The sequence below is a fragment of the Littorina saxatilis genome, linkage group LG12 (genome assembly GCF_037325665.1).
Source record: "Littorina saxatilis isolate snail1 linkage group LG12, US_GU_Lsax_2.0, whole genome shotgun sequence".
Taxonomy (NCBI): Eukaryota; Metazoa; Mollusca; class Gastropoda; order Littorinimorpha; family Littorinidae; genus Littorina; species Littorina saxatilis.
In genome coordinates this window covers 73,452,620-73,475,153 of record NC_090256.1, presented here as the reverse complement: position 1 = coordinate 73,475,153, position 22,534 = coordinate 73,452,620, and the positions used below count along the sequence as shown (strand labels likewise).

General features: G+C 43.4%; 1 protein-coding gene and 1 long non-coding RNA gene across 6 annotated transcripts in view; one reads left to right on the top strand and one right to left on the bottom strand.

Moving 5' to 3' along the window:
* LOC138983238 (plexin domain-containing protein 2-like) overlaps window positions 1–13,654 on the bottom strand; it is a 108,904-nt gene extending 95,250 nt beyond the window's left edge. For all 5 annotated transcript variants that reach the window (XM_070356657.1, XM_070356660.1, XM_070356659.1 and 2 more), the window contains exon 1: window positions 13,550–13,654. In XM_070356657.1, the coding sequence (XP_070212758.1) occupies window positions 13,550–13,640 (91 nt within the window). In that variant the 5' untranslated portion in view covers window positions 13,641–13,654. The remainder of the gene's footprint in view (window positions 1–13,549) is intronic.
* Window positions 13,655–16,569: 2,915 nt separating this feature from the next.
* Window positions 16,570–19,763, top strand: LOC138982749 (uncharacterized). The gene is made up of 3 exons (XR_011460956.1): window positions 16,570–17,625; window positions 17,997–18,177; window positions 19,280–19,763. It is a non-coding gene; the product is annotated as an uncharacterized lncRNA (long non-coding RNA).
* Window positions 19,764–22,534: the final 2,771 nt, after the last annotated feature.

Below are 22,534 nucleotides of genomic sequence, written 5' to 3'. Positions count from 1 at the left end.
TTTGTCTCTCTGTCTGTCTCTCTTTCTCTGGCGCTCAAACCTCCACAGACACTTGTGTACACACCCACACGTATGCGCGCACGAGCATACACACACACACACACACACCGATTTTCTGAGGGAAAAACCCAACGAAGCTGAACACTCTACCTCCTTCCTCTTTGTCCCTTTCGACAGGAGACCAAAAAAAAACCTTCGGAACCAGAGAAAAGAATTTTTCTGGCGATGGCATCTCATCACGAAGCAATGGTATAGGATTAGGAGTTAGAACAACTGGAACAAAAATAACTAAGAAAAAGAAGAAACAGAAGAAGAAAAAAGAAAAGAAAAAGAGAGAACAACTGATGGCTGTAGCTCCTCTGATCGAAAAAAAGGAGATGCAGAAAAAGAAAAACCCGGAGTTCGATTTCAGCGAGTTCGCTTTCTCTGGCGAGCGCCTGAGGGGAGCTTCGAGAAATGCCATTTTCTGGAAGAACGGCAAGGTGACAAATTGAGACCCTGGAGAAATGGCAAATATGGATATTACTTTTCTCCGAAATTGCCCCAGAATCATGCAATTGCGTCGCTGAGCGGTGCAGCTCTGAATGCATACTTTGGAAAGAAAGCCAAAAGACCCGTGAGTTCTGTATAGCACTTTTAGCTTTCTCCCATTTTGCTCCGGGTGATGATTTGAGTGGCTCGTGTTGTTAGCGCCATCTTTCTCTGTCGCTTGTAAGAATAGACAAATAATTTGTGACCGAGCCTGGACAAATACCCATATCCACACATAAACATACACACGCGCACAACCACAAAGACAATCATATACGCAAATAGCCCCCCCCCCATCTCTACCCACCCCCCACAAACACACACACGTGAGCGCGCGCACACATACAAAATGAAAGAAAGAAAAGCTCAGTGATAAACAACATACAAAAACAACGTTTTGTCAGTTTTGTCTTCAAGTTCTTTGTAAAAGTTCAAACAAAGAGAAGAAGGTGGCCACGGAGCAGCTGCGCCCGACATCAAAATCCAGGTCTTTCTCCGTAATGCTGGACTCTAAATGCCAGCATGAAAAGATTATGCAGGCGCATGTCGCTCTGCCCGAGAAAAGTTTCTTAAACAATTTGCTGGCAAGAATGTGGAACAATTTCGATAGCTAATCCATTAATGGGTTCCCAGCGCAGATGCTCCCTCTCTCTCTCTCTCTCTCTCTCTCTCTCTCTCTCTCTCTCTCTCTCTCTCTCTCTCTCTCTCTCTCTCGTTACCAATATATATGTATCCATACGACAACGTTCCTAAAACGATATATACGCGCGTGCCCTCCATCCTTCATTTATAGAAAACACAAATAGACCTAACAAATATAAAGCTCCACTAATTGTGAAAAGCAAATCCAATATTCTGTAATTAATATTTCGTAAGAGGTGGGAAACAGTTACCTAAGAATGTGTCAGGGCGGCAACAAACTATACGAGATAATAATCCATCCTCCTTCAGTGACGCAACTCTGCAAACAATACGGAAATAAATCATCGCAATGCCGAAGGGCATGCAATTTATAACTCTTTATGCATGCAAACATGTATGGAGAGAAGATGGAGAACGTTCGGAAGGGGAGCCAGTGTTACTTGTTGAACACGCATGCTGCGACAGGGGCTGGTGACAATACAAAGTAGATTTTAATACCTTTAAGTTTTATGCCTTCAGGGAGAAAAAAAAGTTCACAGCATCGTAAGGAGCACGAATCTTCACGCACTCAGGAGTATCGTGACGGACAATCTCTTTCTTCTCTCACCGTCTCCTAAAGAATAAGTCCTTTATCGCTCAAAAAATAGAAGAAAAAGAGAAAAAGGGCTCTACCATCCCCAACGAATAATGTCCATAACGCACACTAAAAAATAATGAAAAGGGAGAGAGAGACACACACACACAAAGGGCTCTCCCGTCCACAAAGAATAATGCCTATATACTAGTCCCCCCCCCCCCTCCCCCCTAAAAAAAAAGGTATATAATACGCTGCTCATATGAGTGCACGCACGGACGAGAGCAGATGAAATCGCAAAGTTTCTTCGTTGTTCTTTTTTCTCCGCGAAAACCGCCTTAATGAGATATCGACTTGGGCTTCTTCTTTTTCTTATATTTCTCTTTTTTTTTCTCTCGCTCTGTTTTGTAATTGCAAATGGCGGTGTCGCTCTCAGCGGCGATAGGGGAGAGAGGGAGTAGATGGGGAAGGAAGAGAAGACAGGGGGACGGGGTTGGGGTGAGGGTGGGGGATAGTGACCGCAGTGAGGGTAGTGGAAGTTGTGGTTGTAGTTGTCGAAGTGCTGGTGGTGGTGGCCATGATGATGATTGTGGAGGCAAATGGCGAGGAAGAAGTCGGTGGACGGGGGTGAAGAAGGGGGGTAGAGGGCGACCAAGGAAGCTGGTTAGCAAAGGAGGGGAGCAGGGTTGTGGCCGCTATTGCAGGAAAATCAATACCGTGAATGGCCTGCTGGCCAGCACCGTTGAGATGCTCCCTCCCCTCTTCTTGGCACTTTCTCGTCCCCCCTCCCCCTCCCTCCCTAAGCAACTTCAATTTTTACACATCCATTACGCCGTCAGGCCACTCACTCACAGTCACCCGCTACTACCACAACTGGACAGTAATGGACAGTAAGAGCAAGAGGGTGTGGTGATGGGCGTCCGTGTTTATTGTGCGTGTATTATTAGTCTACACATGTATCTCCCAACAACAACTCAACTGTACTGCAATACAAAGGAGGGAAGTGAGTGGGGGTAGTGTGGATGTGGGTATAATTATTAATTATGTTATGTGTATGTTCTGTCCTTCTGTACAATGAGCTTCACTAAGACATCAAGCTGGGCACTATCAAACTAAAACAAGAAGGGCAAAGCCCATACGACTCACATGCTTGACCTTTACATGACCTTGACCTTCAGGTCAAATAACTAAACCTAGCAATGACATCATACACTAAGAACTGCTTTACACATTTTTCCTACCAAAATACATGTGACCTTGACCCAAGGTCAAGGTCATCCAAGGTCATGCAACACAAAGCTGTTAATTCAAGACATAGGCAGTACAATGGTGCTTATTGGCTCTTTCTACCATGAGATATGGTCACTTTTAGTGGTTCACTACCTTATTTTGGTCACATTTCATAAGGGTCAAAGTGACCTTGACCTTGATCATATGTGACCAAATGTGTCTCATGATGAAAGCATAACATGTGCCCCACATAATTTTTAAGTTTGAAACAGTTATCTTCCATAGTTCAGGGTCAAGGTCACTTCAAAATATACTGTTCAAAAAAAGAAACGCATAGCTTGTAATATTTGGTTAATTTAGTTATATGGCTACAAGGATATCCACCAAACTGCAGAAAATGTTTATCTGGTCGTCGACCTTTCGTCCATTGCCACAAGTGAGCTCTGCACGTGACGCATGTGTTATCAGTGGCTACAATGTCAAAATTGCTTATTTGGCATGACCACTCGTCATGCTTCAGTGTAATCTCGTGAAACTCGGGGAATATTGAGCTCTCACCATGTCTTCCAAAACCCATAAAAGCGGATTGTTCGCCACAAAGAAATCAGACGACAATTCAGCGACGAAAGATGGCCCGATTGAGCAGAGAAGACCGCCAAATTGCATTGGGTCGTTTACAAGCAGGCCAAAGTCAAAGTGCAATCGCCAGGCACTTCCACGTGTCCCAGAGCACCATCAGTAGACTGTGGGTCAGGTTTCAAGCCACTGGCTCCGTTGCTGACTTGCCACGAGCGGGAAGACCAAGGGCGACAACTGCTGCTCACGACCGCTTCATACGGCTCCGCCACCTCCGGAATCGTTTCCTGTCGGCCTCATCTTCTGTCCAGGCTCTCCCCGGGCCACACCGATTATCGGACCAGACCGTGCGGAACCGCCTGCATGAAGCTGGTTTGAGAGCTCGCAGACCTCACAGAGGAGCTGTCCTCACCCGCCGCCATCGCCAGAACCGAGTGCAGTGGGGCAACCAGCACCTTCGCTGGACCGTCCGGAATCACTGGAGACACGTGTGGTTCAGCGACGAGTCCTACTTCCTGCTCCAGCGACATGATGGTCGGAGGAGGGTCTACCGGAGAGTAAACGAACGTTACGCGCCCAACTGTGTGGATGAGGCACCCGTTCATGGTGGTGGAGGCGTCATGGTGTGGGGGGCGATCAATACCGCTGGAAGGAGCACCCTGGTGCACGTCCAAGGGCGCATAACTGCCCAGCGATACGTGGAGGAAATTCTGCGCCCACACGCCCTTCCTCTTCTGGCTGACCAGGATGCCATATTCCAGCAGGACAACGCTCGCCCGCACACAGCACGACTCACCACCCAGTTCCTCACCGACCACCATGTCCAGGTGCTTCCCTGGCCATCCATGTCGCCAGACATGAACCCGATAGAACACCTCTGGGATGAATTGGACAGACGTGTGCGCAGGCGAGAAGAAGCGCCGGCAAATCACCGCGATCTATTGCAGGCACTTCAGGAGGAGTGGGACACCATCCCACAGCAAGATATCCGGCATCTGATCCAGTCCATGCCCAGAAGGTGCCGGGCAGTTGTTGCTGCTCAAGGCAGTCACACCCCCTACTGACTTGACAGCCTCGGCACCCAATCGTATTGATTGACTGACTGATTTGAAGATGCAAATGAACTGTGTGTGCATTCAACTGTGTCCATACCAAATTTCAAACAAATAATCTAAATATTGGATTTTCTGTTAATTTTTTCGAAAAATAAAACAAATTTGGCAAATAGCAACTATGCGTTTCTTTTTTTGAACAGATATGTATACAATCCAACTTTGAAGAGCTCCTGTGACCTTGACCTTGAAGCAAGGTAAACCAAACTGGTATCAAAAGATGGGGCTTACTTTGCCCTATATATCATATATAGGTGAGGTATTCAATCTCAAAAACTTCCGAGAAAATGGGAAAAATAGCTGTTTTTTAGACAACATTTATGGCCCCTGCGACCTTGACCTTGAAGCAAGGTCAAGATGCTATGTATGTTTTTTGGGGCCTTGTCATCATACACCATCTTGCCAAATTTGGTACTGATAGACTGAATAGTGTCCAAGAAATATCCAACGTTAAAGTTTTCCGGACGGACGGACGGACGGACGACTCGGGTGAGTACATAGACTCACTTTTGCTTCGCATGTGAGTCAAAAAGAGAGAGAGAGAGAGCGAGAGAGAGAGAAAGAGAGAGAGAGAGAGAGAGAGAGAGAGAGAGAGAGAGAGAGAGAGAGAGAGAGAGAGAGAGAGAGAGAGAGAGAGAGAGAGAGAGAGAGAGAGAGAGAGAGAGAGAGATGATTGTATGGAATAACCACAGAGTAGAGAGTCAGGCGTACACGTTTTACTGGAGGTGGGTTCGGATCGACGAAATTGCCAGTATTTTTTGTGGTCAAATATCCTCTAATTCTGGCCGCGCGTGTTATAATCAACTCCCTTCTTCAGCAGCTGAATGTCTGGATCTATACTAATTAACAGGTGGAGAAACGGAACCCAAAAAACGAATGAACGTCGGATAGTCAAAGAAGCAGTCTCAGCCGGAAAAAGTGTTGATCACAAATACAGAAGAAAGCTAAACTTTTCATGTTGCGTTTTCAAAAAAAAGCTTGGCCGCATTTTCCTTCATAAAAGCTCTGAGCCTGACAAATCCGTTTATTAAGTTTCTTTGACATTTTCTATGACGCATTTTGCAAAGAAAAACAATACCATGAAGAAGAAAAGGGCGACAAAAAGAAGACACTTTATACATAACTGCAGAGAGAGAGAGAGAGAGAGAGAGAGAGAGAGAGAGAGAGAGAGAGAGAGAGAGAGAGAGGGAGAGAGAGAGAGAGAGAGGAAGAGAGAGAGAGAGAGGAAGAGGGGGTGAGAGAGAGAGTGTGTTTGTTTGCGTGTGTCTGTGTGTTTGTGCGCGCGCGAATGTGTGTGGAACTGAGGGAGGGAAATAGAAAGAGACAGATACAGACCGACAGAAAGAGACAGATATAAAAATCACGATGCGTTTATTTCAAGTCAAGTAAAGTAAAAATTAGGCGAAAAAGCGCAGGGCTTCGTGACTGGCTCATTTTAAAGACATCCCGCTTTATTCTGTGAATTTAAAACAACTTCCTCCTTTCTTTGAATTCCCGAAACGAGTTCGATCAACGTCGACTGGAAATTCACTTTGATTGCTTGCCAGGAAGACAAAGCGAATAAAATGCAAAACGGCTTTGCTCCAACCGGATGGGCTATAACATAGGTTTGTCAATGCTGATTGACGTCACTATACTGCTGTTTCAGGTGGTCGACAGAGAACTTAAACTTAAAGGGGGCTCTGCATAAAGCATGCTCAGTCGGCTTCATTCAGTCGGAGCGATGAAACGAATCTGATGGTAAGAGCTAACTGGTGTTAGTGGTAACTAGAGTAGAGAAGGTTTTTATCATATTTGGCCCTGGTGTGGATGGCAACAAATTCAGCAGCCTCAGATTAACACCACAAACGTGCCATCATCAGAGAACTAGCAGCACACAGTCAATTAGTCTAGCCGGAGATGGACTGCTTGGTTGAGACATTGTACACTGCAGTGCTCTGGAGACTGGGGGGCGGGCGGGGGCAGGAAGGGACGTGATGGCGCCGTGAAAATCAGTCCTGTGCTGTTTGCAGTCTGCAGCCGGCCTCTAGGCCTATTCAAACCACTAATCCACTTGCTCAAAATGATAGAGGAGAAAATGCCACGCGTCTTTTAGACCTGCACTCCGACCAGGACAAACACAGCCTTGTAACTGGAACCCCCTAACGGCATTTAGTCAGAACGGTGCATCGGAGAGGCTTCTGTAAGCCTGGGTCTTTCGCGAATAGGTCAGAGTTCCGTTAAAATTCAGACAGGTCGAAAAACCGAAAGAAAATGACATTTTGCGTGACCTCACATGCCATTTATATACCCCCTTCCCTCCCCGACTCCCGTTTAGTCAACATCGAAACATGATAACCCTGCATCTGCGTATGCGCACTGACATTCATCAAGGGAAACCCAAAGAGACACAGGAAGCAGCACAAGGGGGAAAAAGAACGGGAGGATTGCACGCCGAAGACAACCCGAAAAGCTTTTATTTTCTGCCATCCCTACAGTAGCATTGTCCACGTGCTTACGTGTCTCACTGTCGTTCAACTGCTAGTGCAGTGTACTGGTAGCTTCTTCAAATCATAATGCTGCAGTGCCGAAATACCTTCGATTTGTAGCGAATTAACATTTCTGTTTGCCCTTTTGTACAGTGGGAGTGGATTCCGCTGGTCGATGGACTGAGCCGTCCGAATACGGAACTCTCAGAATTTGAACCGTTTTTATAGAAAAGTGAAGAAGAACTTGAATGGCCTGATTCGCCGTTGCAATGAATGTTATACTGTACTTGACGTACTGAAGTATCCTCCGTAAGAAACTTAAGACGAATAGTCACATCATTTGCTGAGCGCAAGAAGCAGAAATCAACCAGTTTTCGTCACCTCTCTTCAACTCCAGCGTGAACGCTAAATACAAAACTGAAAGTTGTCTCACAGCACCTACGACAAGCGTCACGAAATGATAAATATTTGCTCAAATAACTCCGTATCTCACGTGTACACAGAATCGTCCAATGATTTGTGACAGTCCCTTCTGGCCCATGCAGTACGTGCATCTAAAATGGCGATTGTAGACAGCAGGCCTTAGAAATCTGAGAGTTTGAAACAAGATGTATCAACTCGAATCTCAAAGCTGAAAAATGTGCGCTCGCTGCTGAGTCTCCACGGGCACTGTTGCTTTAACACATTCTACTACTAGAGAGAGGATATTTCGGATGCTAGCAATAGTGCCCTCTGGGGATTTCAAACCAGAACAAATGTGCTAGCCGGCTAGGACAGACAATGACAGTCTCTGAATACTATTATGAATGCAAAAAAAAATCTTGTTTAATCTGATAGCCCAGTTTGACATTTAAATTCAATCCTGTCTGCAAGACTGATTCACAAAGCGGCGATGCGTCGTGTGATTTGCACGTGTTTGTCTTTCTTCTGTCTCTCAGTTCTCTCTTTTGTTTTTTTTTCTGTTTGTGCGTGGCGAGGCTTTTGCCTTGCGACGACGCGTGTTCGTGAAATCCTGGTGTGAATTACAGCGTGACAGGACCTTCCGAAACTGCGCCGTAAAAAGAGAAATAAATAGTACAAGCAAAATCGCTAAACCTGTCCCTGCACACAATCTCTGCGCAAAACACATCGTTTCTGTTCGATAAAAATGTCAGGACAGCGGCGTTTGCGACCGATAAAATCGAAACAAAAGCCTGTCTCTCTCTCTCTCTCTCCTGGTTAAAAAAAATGTTCTGCTTCTTGGTCAAAAATCTTATCTCGAAACGACTCTTGCTCTTCCAGCCGTTTTCAAGGAGATCTACCATATATGTAAGAAGACAATTTTTTCTTAAATCTTTATTTTCAGCCAAGCAATATTCCCTCTCAGTCTCATTATTAAAATAAATCCTTTTCTTTATTATATGTCCCTATTTCTACTTCCACTTCAACACTCTCTTTCTCTCTCTCTCTCTCTTAAATTAATTCTTCTACATTCAACAATATATATATGTATCCCTACTGCTACATCAACATTCTGAGAGAAAATAATCTTCAACGTCAACGCAAAGCAATTACGCGCGGGGAAAAAAAAGGAAGCAAGCCTGTCGCGCAATTATATCTGGCCACATTACGAAGACGCTACAACAAGACCTGATGGGCAGCAGGGCAAAATCTTTCTGGATCGTGATGCGACCAGCAACATCATCATCATCATCTTTTTGGGTCAATATTTTCTGCTGGAATGACCAGGCAAGAGCAGAAATTGCCCGCTGTCGTGTTCGATTCAATCTACGAGGAAAGACATTTTTTTTCCTGCAATGTGTATTATTTCTGCTCAGGTTTCACCAATCACAACAAGTCTGCGGTTGCTGCGTTAGTTTTTTTCTCCACACTTTAATGTGATCAGAGCCCACATTTTTATGCGCAGTTAATAACAGTCCGTTATGAAAGCAGTAATACTAATAGCAATATGCCTGGGTGTATTATATATATATTTAATGCCTATGAATCAGTCACGCGTTGTTGGTTTCTTATGACTGAAATGGCAAAGATATATATATATATATATATATATATATGAGTTCTTATTATTAGTGAGTCACCCACTTAAATCAACGTTAAGTCAATAACTGAGTTCATGTCATTGAGCGACAAAGGCGACGTCGTGCTCTGATAAGCACGATTTACAGTTGGGTGCCCATTTCAGTCTTGGCAGAAATCTACACTGTCCACGTTCGAACGTCAGCGAAGAGATTCTACCACTGGCTACGCTGCTTTGAACAAGCTCACATCAATACCTAACAATGCTGGAAATAGTTTTTTTCGCTTCAGTTCAGATGAGTAGTAGTCCTTGTACAGTTACTTGTCGAAGACTGGCAGCTTTAAGGGACTAAGAACTAAGGTTCACACGCAGTTTGAAAGCTTGTTCGCCAGTAGTTGTTTGCTCTCTCTCTCTCTCTCTCTCTCTCTCTCTCTCTCTCTCTCTCTCTCTCTCTCTCCCAACATTCCTGAGGCAAACTACCAGCACTGATAGTTTTAAGAGCAGATATTTGTCTTATGTAATGAAGTCAAAGTAAATGATATTTGTCTTAAATGGTATTCATTTTTTGTATTAAACATGCCCCTCTCTGTATTGGTATAATGTACACAAACCCTTTTCGGATGAAGGGACTTAAAAACCAACCACTATTTAGATGTGTGATGATCTAGCAATGTCTTGCTTGTTTGATTGATTTTCTTTAAAATGTAATGTATGGATTAGAGCATGATGTTGAGAAAGTGCAAGCTGCACTATACCACTTAATTCACATCAATTTAACTTGCAATTTACCTCAGTGCAATGCATTTTGTGTACATATGTATAATGTGTTTTCACTTTTGTTATCTGTTAAAATGTAGAATTTTAGTTTTTCTATTTTCTATTTTTGATCTTGTATTTTTATTTCATTTTTGTAGTTAGTCCCTCTTTAGGGCGAGGGCTGGATGTAAAAAAGCAGACCACTGCTTAATCTACTACCCTTGTTAAATAATGAATTGTCATTGTCTCTCTCTCCTCCCTCTCTCTCTCTCATGCCCACGTACGTAGTGTTAAATAAAGGTCATGATTTCATCGTGATCAAGCGATTCCACACAGTATCCTCCTTTTATTTAACTCCTTTATTTGCATGTTTACTTTGGTCTTTCTCTGACCTTTCTGTCCTTAGATTTGTTCCCTGTTGCTACCTTTTTTCCCAACAATTTATGAATCTTCACAGCAAAATCGTACCTCAGATGCCCTTGGTCTCCTTTAAATGACGTGATCTCGTTAAACATTGTCTTTGATTCCTTGTTTACTCAGGCTCTGACCTGTTATTGCAGGCCTGTAGTTAATTCTTTTCTGTCACTACCCGTCGCCCACAAAATGGTAATCCAATGTCTCTGAATTTCAACAACTGAACTTCAATAACAAACGAGAAAAACCCTTATGTCTCTGAGCTTTAATAACCATTCCAATTGTTATTCTCGCCAAATCCTCAGTGATTGTTCATAAAAAATGTAAAGAATGCACTTAAAATCCATGGCCATCTGTTCCAGAAGTAACTACAATTCAAAAACGAAAGATCCACACAAATGAGTAATGACCCCCCCCCCCCCCCAAAAAAAAAAAGAACAAAGCAGCATGAACAAAAGAAAAGAAAGAAAACCAATACATGGAGAGGCAGAGGCACAAGCAAAATATCAGTGATTGAAAGGACATTCCACAACAAAGTACACATTCCCTTGTCCACTAGTCTACAAAGTTAACCAAGACATCCGTCGCCCTGTCAAAAAAGGACACTTGGAAAGGAGAGACATACCCCCCTGGCTTGTAAAAACAGACTTTTTCAGCAAGTGCAACAACACAAACAGTATCAACAACAAAGCTACACTGAAATTCCCAGGCTTGCACTTTCATTGTTTTGCACACACACACTTTCCCCCTTTCCCCAACCTCTTTCTGCACTAAACAACATGAACTGTGTCCCCCTACCAAGCTTTCATCCTGACCTGCGCTGGACTGTGTGTCTACAGGCCACACAATATTAGAAAGACAAACAAAGCTTGCTAAATCAAACTGCAAAATAACACGCACAGCAAAGCCAGAGAGTAGCTGCTAGGTCCAGTTAATGGGCTCCATGACAAATTCTCAAATGCATGTGTTCCCTAGTTTCACATTCACACTCCATGGAATTTGGAACAAAAAGCAATAAAACCATGACAGCTGAAATATTCTTTGCTGATCATACAGTACAAACAGAAAATGATTGAATGTTGGTGCTCGCACTTAAGAATACTGGCTCCTATGGAAAAACAAAATGCTCAAAATGTTCTCTCTTTCATGAGTTTATAGTGTGTGTGTGTGTGTGCGTGTGCATGTGCGTGTGTGTGTGTGTGTTATCTATACATTTTTATTACGCATACATTTAACTATAAAGTAACTAAACTAAATCAAAACAGAAGATTTCTGCTGATGGTGTTTCAGTTGAAATAATGTATGATCACATCTCTGCTTATAGTGTTTAAAATGTATGTCAAGTACGGTACATGTTGCAAGTCTTCTCGTGGATTTTGCTTAAAAAAAATAGAAGAGTCACACTTCCTATATAAATCACCAGAAAGTTTCAATGAAGTCCCAATGCATAAAAATTTTTAAATTAACTTTTCATTTCCCTGACCTAATTCAATGTCATATTTCTCATGAAGTGGATGAGCAGGAGCGGGTTTTTGGTTAAGAGAGAAGAGATTGCACAACAAGAAGATATTTGATTTACAAAGTTCTGTAACTATGTTGGAAAAGGAAAGTGCACTTTAAGCCTAAATCGTATGTTCCTTCCATGAAGTGATCACGTGTCACTGTCAAAACAGAACATTTTAGTTCCTGGTGTGTGTTAAATGAGTAGAATCTTGAGAAGAAAAATGTTGCCCAAAAATACTTACTGCATACATGATACACAAGGTTAAAACTTTTTTTCAAAACATTCCCACAGCAATCTCATTAAAAGTAAAACGTATTAAATGAGAAACAAATGTTGAATTTAACAACTGATTACCTTCAAATGAATAATGAAATCCAAAAAAACTACGTGAAAGCTTTACGACAGACTAAACAGTAAATTAAGGCCTATGACCAAAAGAAGTTTGTAAAGTTAATTTAATAAAAACTGACATGCAAAAGATGAATACAACAGAATGTCAATCGAACAAGGATGGATAATCTGACTTTGCCATTTTGTAATGTTTTCACTAGAAAGTGCCTATGTATTGCATACACTTTGATAAACAAACCACAGACTAACAACAGTAGCAGTACAGCGTGCAGCACTAGCAGTAACTCAACTGGCTGGACCCCGCATATTTACTTATTTTCACGGATGGATGAACATCTCTGGACAGAACGGAATGGGGCCAGTGACCAGCTAAGGTCATGGTAACTGACGTAAAAATCCGAATCGCAAACATGTTTTCAAGTGCTATACTGAACACCGAAACACAAACGACAATACGATCTGAGTTCTTTGATCGATCTGAAGTCACTGAGCTGCAATAAATCCGCCTGCAGGTGTTCTGTGTTGAAATGCCGTCAGCGAAAGGGTAATCTTGAACTTTAGCGTGTTAAATTCATAGCTCAGAATCCAGTGACATTCTTTACTTATTTTTGATACAAGTCCATGTAGGCCTAAGCAAGCCAAAGAACAATTTTGTTGTGAAATTAATTGACGGATTGAGCTCCAAACTTAAGCATAATTAATTAATTTGGTTGTTCAATCGACGAAAATGTACCGAAAATATACCGAAAATGGCGTACGTTGTCAACCATGGGACATCATTTACACGAATGAGTTGTCTCCCTTGTTCGCTCATACGGATAATTCCTTCTTTGACCCATGTAAACGAAATGCATTCGTACAGTTCATTGGAGTTCATTCATCTAAAATGACTTGTTATGATTACAAGTGCAGGTTCTACAAATTTGGAGACTTAAATGCCTCTAAATTATGAGCTATGAATTTAACACGCTAAAGTTCAAGATTACCAGCGAAAGGGTTAAATCCTCGCATGTTACAAAAGCTGATTTGATACCAACAAGCACTGAAACAGTAAGTGATTTGTTTTGCTCTGTCACTCTTGTTATCTCATTACGCAAAAAGGTCTGATTTCCGTTGCGATCAAGCAAAGCTATTTTATTCTAACAAAAATAAATCGATAACTTCTCAGTCAACGACACAGGAAAAACGTCTGGTTTTACCTGTGCGTTAAGCTCAACACTTCAAAGAATGCCGAAACAACTTTGGCGACTTACTTTTACGGTGACAAGAAGATCCGTTGAACAGGTATCCACAACGTAACGATAACAATTCAAATGAATAGAATCAAAGCTGAAATGGAATAAACTGATTAATCAAACGTTTACAACTTACCTCGGCTGTTCGTAGAATCTGATGAAGGTAGAATAAGTGCTAGAATCACAACACAAGCAGTACTGTAGCAGACGCAACCGTTCTTCGCCATGTTTATGGTTTGGCTGTACTGAAATCTCGCGAGATTGTCGTTTACAAGGCCGTGCCACAGTGGTGGGGCCCTGCAAGGGGGGCTGAGACACGCTCGCTCAAACTCCGCGTATGCGGAGAAAGAGAGGGGAGAGGTGTGTTTTTCTTCTTTTTACATTTAGTAAATGTTTTAACATAGACGGGGAATCGAGACGAGGGTGGTGATGTATGTGTGTATGTGTATATGTGTGTGTGTGTGTGTGTGTGTGTGTGTGTGTGTGTGTGTGTGTGTGTGTGTGTGTGCCACGGTGTGTGTGTGCGTGCGTGTGTAGAGCGATTCAGAGAAAACTACTAAACTGATCTTCTTGAAACTGATTTCACCTGAGAGTTCCTGGGTATAATATTCTCAGATATTTTTTTTTCGATAAATGTCTTTGTTGACGTCATATCCGGCTTTTTGTGACAGTTAACTTGGCAGCACTGTCACGCCCTCATTTTTCAATCACATTGCCAGTTGACATTTTGGTCAAGCAATCCGGCTTCGACTAAGTCCGGACTGTGAGATTTAATTTCAGCTCGGCCACGCAAAAATTAGTTCATTAGTTTGCTCATTAAAGTAGTCAACAAAATCGATTTTTCACTAACAGAGCTATCATGATTTTTTTGCTGGTTGGACATGTTTTTTCTTGTTCATGTGTGTGTGTGTGTGATTGGGGGGGGGGGGGGAGAGTTCCGGCGAAAAAAGAAAAAGACGCAGACCCCCCCCCCCCCACACACACACACACACGCACACCGAAACTGAAAATGTATTCAACACTACATCAACAACCAACAACCGAACCTGTTTTATTGGTGCTTTTTAAAAATGTATTATTCTTTTTTTTTTTAACGAACGTACTGTATTTCTGCCTGGTACGTTACGGTAAACAGAGAGAGAGAGAGAGAGAGAGAGAGAGAGAGAGAGAGAGAGGGGGGGGGAGGGGAGAGAGAGAGAGAGGGGGGGAGAGAGAGAGAGGGGAGAGAGGGGGGGGAGAGAGAGGGGGGAAGAGAGAGAGGGGGGGGGGGGGGAGAGAGAGGGGGGGGGAGAAAGACAGAGACAGAGACAGAGAGACAGACCGTACGTATCGTTTAAAGAAGTCGACTCTTTCCGTAATGAAAACACCTTTCGAATATTGCCCCCCCCCTTCCTCACACACACACACCATCACCACACACACCATCATCACACACACCCAAAACTCGCACCACCCCCTCCCCCCCTCCCCCCCCCCCCCCCCCCCCCCCCCTCCAATCCTTTTTCTCCTGCAGCGGAGCAATGAATGAATTTCCATCCCCAACGCGGTCATCCGAATAAGATAGAATTCCGGGACAGACAAATTTAGGTCACACTATGAGTTGGACGTGTTACTATATTGTGACGGGCTTGTCTGTCTGTCATCCTTCTAAATCGATTGCTGAAAAATAAATAAACAAGCTTCTTGATACAGTTGAATGTTTAAGAAAATTGTTTCATCGTTTTTAGAGCATGTGTTTCGAGCATTCATAATAACTTTATTACTCCTTAAGTTTTCTTCTCAAAGTCAAAACTAAAACAAAATTGATTTGTCCCCCAAGACGAACTGTCCACGCGCACACGTATTTACACACGCACGCACGCGCTCGCCTGCTCGCATACATACAGACACACACACACACACACACACACACACACACATACATACATACATACATACACGCACACACCACCACCACCACCACCCAACCCCGTTCCCTCCATCCTTTCCATCTCCTTCGACCATTTTTCTACTCCAGTGAACAAATGTGAAGGCAGTCAACTGGAAAAGATAAAAGGGACTGTCAAATTTAGGACACTCTACCAGTATAACGTGCTACTATGCTGTGACTGTCCTGTCTGTCTGTGTTTCTTCTTATCGATTTCAGTGCAGGAGCGAGGCAGTGGAAATATTTCTGTTGAAGGGTCCCGCATTAATCTGGCACACAATTGCTTTTGACTGAGGCTATGCTGGGATAAGAGGTTGAAGCTGGTATTACAGGAAGTATAAGTGTGTGTGTGTGTGTGTGTGTGTGTGGGTGTATATGTGTGTGTATGTGTGTGGTGTGTGTGTGTGTGTATGTGTGTGTGTGTGTATGTGTGCGTGTGTGTGTGTGTGTGTCTGTGTATGTGTGTGTGTGTGTGTGTGTGTGTGTCTGTGAATTGAGGGAGAGGGGGGCGTATTCTGTTTGCGTGTGCGTCTGCTTTTGCCTGCTTACAAGCATGAGTTTGTAAAGTGTGTGTGTGTGTGTGTGTGTGTGTGTGTGTGTGTGTGTGTGTGTGTGTGTGTGTGTGTTTTGTGTATCTGTGTGTGTTATAGTGTGAGAGAGAGAGAGGGGGAGAAAGAGAGAGAGAGAGAGAGGGGGGAGAGAGAGGGAGAGAGAGAGAGAGAGAGAGAGAGAGAGAGAGAGAGAGAGAGAGAGAGAGAGAGAGAGAGAGAGAGAGAGAAAGAGAGGGGGAGGGAGAGAACAAGAACAAGAACAATTCTTTATTTAACGAGGGTAATAGAGTAAGCAGTGATCTGCTTTTTTACATCTGGCCCTCGCCCTAAAGAGGGACTAGTCTAAAATTGCTAAAGAATAAGCAAGTAAAGAAAACTACTGCTACATGATTAAAGTAAAGTGAAAGTAAGAACATATCATCAATTTACATACAATACATTGCTTAAATGAAAAATGTAACTTCATTTGACATGAGTTAAGAATTATAGAGTAGATTGCACTGACGCAACAAAGCTGTACTGAATGCCATGCCCATTGACATACACTGCATTCGAAAAAATCAGTGTATATAAAAATGATAATACATTGTTAAAAAGCACCGGTTGTTGGTTTTAACAACCATTCTAGCGACAACAGATGTTTATTTAGACTTCATGAGATAAGACGTATATCTGGGGCCGGTTTCATATACCGCTCTTATCCTAACTTAGGAGCTCTTAAGGGGTCAAGATGGGGTTAAGAGCAAAGTTAAGATAGGTGCGTTTCACGGACCGCTCTTTGGCCAAAGAGCGCTCCTATGTCGCTCTTAACATAGGGCAGCCCCCCCCCAGCCCTAAGTTAGGTAAGAGCAGACAGAAGCGCCCCCAACTTGCAAGGGAGATAATTTTAATCCTAAAAATGGCGGCCGTAAATGAGACTGTGAGTCGACTCGACTCGTGCATCATTTTGCGATATAACATGCGCCATCAACACATTTTCGTCACCGCACGGATCCGCGGAATGCCCAAGACGATAAGGAGAGTGCCGCACGCTTTCATTTGTCAAAGCATGGACTCCTCTTTGAAATATGTTGACAAGAGTGTGGACGGTATGCAGTTTAGCACTTACAAGCACCCGCGAAGACTATGATTGCACCGTTTTCTGCGTGATTGATGTCTGTCAGTCCATGCACGGCGACATATTCTACATCAGCAAGGAAACGAGTCTTCGCTGCATCCACCGAATGTATATTCTGCCTTGCACGACGAGTGTGAACCCGACAGGAAGCGGCTAACCACACGTACTCGTGAGCAATTCCAGATAGCTTGTACTTGTAGTGCACTTTTTCGGCGTGTTTGTGGTGCTGTTTACACACATTTTCGAACAACAGTCTATCAGTCAGTCAACGAAACAAAACAGCACGAGTATAATATCAACAAGGAAGGATGCCACGCCGTGACGGCTTCTATAGGCATTGAAGTAGTTGGTGACGAACATCTTTGGACCGTGTGTCGTGTTGTTCTATGGCCAGGGTGTGAAAAGGGTACCATGATTTTAAATGAGAGTTGGGTGTGTCCTGCAATCCAAGCACCTCTGGGCTTGTTCATATACGGTGACATTGGCTACATCTTGACACCCTGAATACTCAGTCACACCCTATATCTACAGCAGTGCTCCAAGCAGGTTAACTCAACACGTGAACTAGACACGTCAGCAAGACACGTCAGCATTGTTTCCTGTCATGATGAAAAAAGGTAATGTTTGGAATAGATCTAAAGCATAATTGATCAAATGTTCCTTTCAAGGCATGCTACTTTTCAGATTGTGTTTGGGAATGTTGTTGCAGAAAATGTCAAGGTTATAAAACAGCGTGCATGAGAGAGAAAACATTAGAGCAGAAAAGGCATGTTTGAAACTTAAATGGGTTGTTATTGTTAATCAGCACCATATTATATACTGACTGTGCTCGTTGTAAGTTTGACTTGGTAGCTGTGCTGACAGTGTTGTCTTAGTATCATCTGCACTGCAGATCTGTGCAGCGTATTCACCTGGTAATTGTAAATGCATACAAGCAAACACTGAAACATTCAGCAAACGCTCATAATTTTCTTTCTTGTATCACCAGAGAATAAACTTCATCACCGTCTGCATCGTCTGGCACCACCATGCTCTCCTCCAGTGTCATCTTCTACCCGTGGACACTAACATACAGTTACCAAAGCAAGGGCAGAGACAATGAGGAATGCCAATGAAAGCATAAGTCTTAGTGAACGTGGTGTGCAAGAAAAGACTGGACATCATTTCAGGTAAATATGTTATGCTTGTAATATGATACTCATTCAGTCATTGACAATTCTGTAGAACATTTGGAAAACAAAAGAAGAGGCGTTCTGGGATCACATAGTACTAACTTGTGTAATAGTAGTAGTATGCATACACATTGAAAGAGATGTGTCAAAACGTATTGTTCTCACACACAGTGACACACACAAAAACTGGACAGTGAGTAAGAAGAATGCTGTTTCAGTGTTTGACTTCTTTTTTAATCTTTTATCTGAAACTTTGACTTTAAATTTTACTACTCCTTGATATCAACAAAACTGATTCTTAAGTGACAATAACTAGTAATTTACTAGTACTAAAAACATGTATTTACGCTGTTATTGTTAACGTGGGGGGGGGGGGGGGGGGGGCATGGATTGTGAGGAGAATAGAACATGCTCTAGGGGATTTCAAGAAATTGTGCTAATTTGCAATTCAGTTGGTTTGTTCCATTTCCTGAATTGTTAGCCTTGTCTGATTCATTTTAAAGGACTGAGTCATTGCTGATATACAGAGCTTTCTTTTAATTGTTTAACCCCTCTAAATTAACGCAAGACCTCATGTTTTTTACTGCTGAAGCGATTGACACCTGCATCAGCAGTAATGGCAGAACACAAAGTACAAAAGTTAACCAAAGAAGACACCCTGTTCTGGACAGATAATTGATGTTCTTCTTCACGTATGTAAACGTTGCCAAAGCGCTTTGAGCTGTGAAGAAGCGCTATATAAATGTTCTATTTTCATTTGAACTTGAGTCGATTTTTAAGTGGTACTTTGTGTTTTTTCGGGTCAATTTTTGGGGCATCCTTTTTTGAGCAGCGGAAGAGTGTGCCACATTTCCAAGTGAAGTGCCTTTAATGGCGTAGAAAGTTTGAACAAAATGATTCGGGAGTGATTTTTTTTTAAAGTACACAATTTGTACAGATAAAATGGTTTGCTAAGTGTAGTATGAATAAGAGCAAGTTTTAGAATTACTCACTGTCTTCTCTTTTTCTTGTAAGATTATGTGGTGAAACTGCTCTGTTGCTAACATTTAATACAAGAAACCTTCTGCTCTTATGACTATGTTGCTGTTCCTTGTTCAAGGACCTCTACCCACACACTGATGCTGACACTCATTGAGGGGCCAACTACCAACACTGATTGTGATACTCGCTGAGGGGTCGACTACCAACACTGAGGCTGACGCTCGCTGAGGGGCCAACTACCAACACTGATGGTGATACTCGCTGAGGGGTCGACTACCAACACTGATGGTGATACTCGCTGAGGGGTCAACTACCAACACTGAGGCTGACACTCGCTGAGGGGCCAACTACCAACACTGATGCTGACACAACACTGATGCTGACACTCGCTGAGGGGTCGACTACCAACACTAAGGCTGACACTCGCCGAGGGGCCAACTACCAACGCTGATGCTGACACTCGCAGAGGGGCCAACTACCAACACTGACCCTGATACTCTCTGAGGGGCCAACTACCAACACTGATACTGACGCTTGCTCAGGGGCCAACTACCAACACTGATGTTGACGCTTGCTCAGGGGCCAACTACCAACACTGATGTTGACGCTTGCTCAGGGGCCAACTACCAACACTGATGCTGACGCTTGCTCAGGGGTCAACTACCAACACTGATACTGACGCTTGCTCAGGGGCCAACTACCAACACTGATGTTGACGCTTGCTCAGGGGTCAACTACGAACACTGATGTTGACGCTTGCTCAGGGGCCAACTACCAACACTGATGCTGACGCTTGCTCAGGGGCCAACTACCAACACTGTATGTAGTGGCCACTGTGTAACCTCCCTTGCACAAAACAACAAATTTTATATTTAAAATGGTTAAAGGAATTTTTTAAGCATTTACATTAATTATGCCAGGAACAGTCTGCAGACACAGAAGTATACAGTGGTTTTGTCAATATTAGTTAGCAGTTAAAACATGTCCAACGTTCATATTCTATTTCTATACTACCTGTCAACAACAACAAACTAAGCAAACGCGTTTGAGGGCAGATCATTTTAATGAGGCCATTTATTGTAAAACCAATTATAAGACTGAAAAGGCCATTCATTGTCCTATGTTATATAGAAAACAGATTTAGTTTACGCGAGGTACTGTTTATAAAGTAGAACCTACAAGACTAGCATCCCCAACAATCAAATTCGCAAAATCAAGTTTAACGTGTTAAAATCGACATATACTGTTCAAAAAAAGAAACGCATAGTTGCTACTTGCCAAATTTGTTTTATTTTTCAAAAAAATTAACAGAAAATCCAATATTTAGATTATTTGTTTGAAATTTGGTATGGACACAGTTGAATGCACACACAGTTCATTTGCATCTTCAAATCAATCAGTCAATCAATACGATTGGGTGCCGAGGCTGTCAAGTCAGTAGGGGGTGTGACTGCCTTGAGCAGCAACAACTGCCCGGCACCTTCTGGGCATGGACTGGATCAGATGCCGGATATCTTGCTGTGGGATGGTGTCCCACTCCTCCTGAAGTGCCTGCAATAGATCGCGGTGATTTGCCGGCGCTTCTTCTCGCCTGCGCACACGTCTGTCCAATTCATCCCAGAGGTGTTCTATCGGGTTCATGTCTGGCGACATGGATGGCCAGGGAAGCACCTGGACATGGTGGTCGGTGAGGAACTGGGTGGTGAGTCGTGCTGTGTGCGGGCGAGCGTTGTCCTGCTGGAATATGGCATCCTGGTCAGCCAGAAGAGGAAGGGCGTGTGGGCGCAGAATTTCCTCCACGTATCGCTGGGCAGTTATGCGCCCTTGGACGTGCACCAGGGTGCTCCTTCCAGCGGTATTGATCGCCCCCCACACCATGAACGGGTGCCTCATCCACACAGTTGGGCGCGTAACGTTCGTTTACTCTCCGGTAGACCCTCCTCCGACCATCATGTCGCTGGAGCAGGAAGTAGGACTCGTCGCTGAACCACACGTGTCTCCAGTGATTCCGGACGGTCCAGCGAAGGTGCTGGTTGCCCCACTGCACTCGGTTCTGGCGATGGCGGCGGGTGAGGACAGCTCCTCTGTGAGGTCTGCGAGCTCTCAAACCAGCTTCATGCAGGCGGTTCCGCACGGTCTGGTCCGATAATCGGTGTGGCCCGGGGAGAGCCTGGACAGAAGATGAGGCCGACAGGAAACGATTCCGGAGGTGGCGGAGCCGTATGAAGCGGTCGTGAGCAGCAGTTGTCGCCCTTGGTCTTCCCGCTCGTGGCAAGTCAGCAACGGAGCCAGTGGCTTGAAACCTGACCCACAGTCTACTGATGGTGCTCTGGGACACGTGGAAGTGCCTGGCGATTGCACTTTGACTTTGGCCTGCTTGTAAACGACCCAATGCAATTTGGCGGTCTTCTCTGCTCAATCGGGCCATCTTTCGTCGCTGAATTGTCGTCTGATTTCTTTGTGGCGAACAATCCGCTTTTATGGGTTTTGGAAGACATGGTGGGAGCTCAATATTCCCCGAGTTTCACGAGATTACACTGAAGCATGACGAGTGGTCATGCCAAATGAGCAATTTTGACATTGTAGCCACTGATAACGCATGCGTCACGTGCAGAGCTCACTTGTGGCAATGGACGAAAGGTCGACGACCAGATAAACATTTTCTGCAGTTTGGTGGATATCCTTGTAGCCATATAACTAAATTAACCAAATATTACAAACTATGCGTTTCTTTTTTTGAACAGTATACTATCAAAACTGCTGAAAGGAAACCTGTTGTGCATGTTATTAGAAAGAAAAATTAAATATGCATCCAAACAGTCAGCTTAGTTTACATATCTTGTCTAACAATGGCGTAATGGCATGATGAACGGTGTGTAATTCTTCTGAGAAGCCGTAAAATGCGGTTTCTGGGGCCATTTTAGTGGGTAATCAGAAGAAATCCAGCACATTTAATAAATTTCTCAATGCATTGCCTTCAAATTCAGTTCAAACGTCTGGTAATTTATGCTAAGACATGTCGTTAAGTACATCAAGTCATTCGAGAGATTAGGTTTGCTTTTATTTGACATGCCAGAAAGAGTCCTTAAAATAGTTGGTTGGTCTAACTCTAAGCTGACTCATCAAACAAATTTAATTTGTTGCTATTTTCAACTTCAAATAAACCAAATACTCAAATTTCATGTACATATTTTATCAGACATGGATGGTATGAGGATTTCAAAGCGAAAGTAATCTTTAAGAAGTGGACTATTTTCACAGCGCTGAGCACAAATAGCCCACATCAAGCTCACTGCTGAACATTTAACTGCTAGCTGCTGAGCAGGGCTTTTGAGAGAGCATTTCCCAAGAATGTTTGTACGCGTTTGAACAA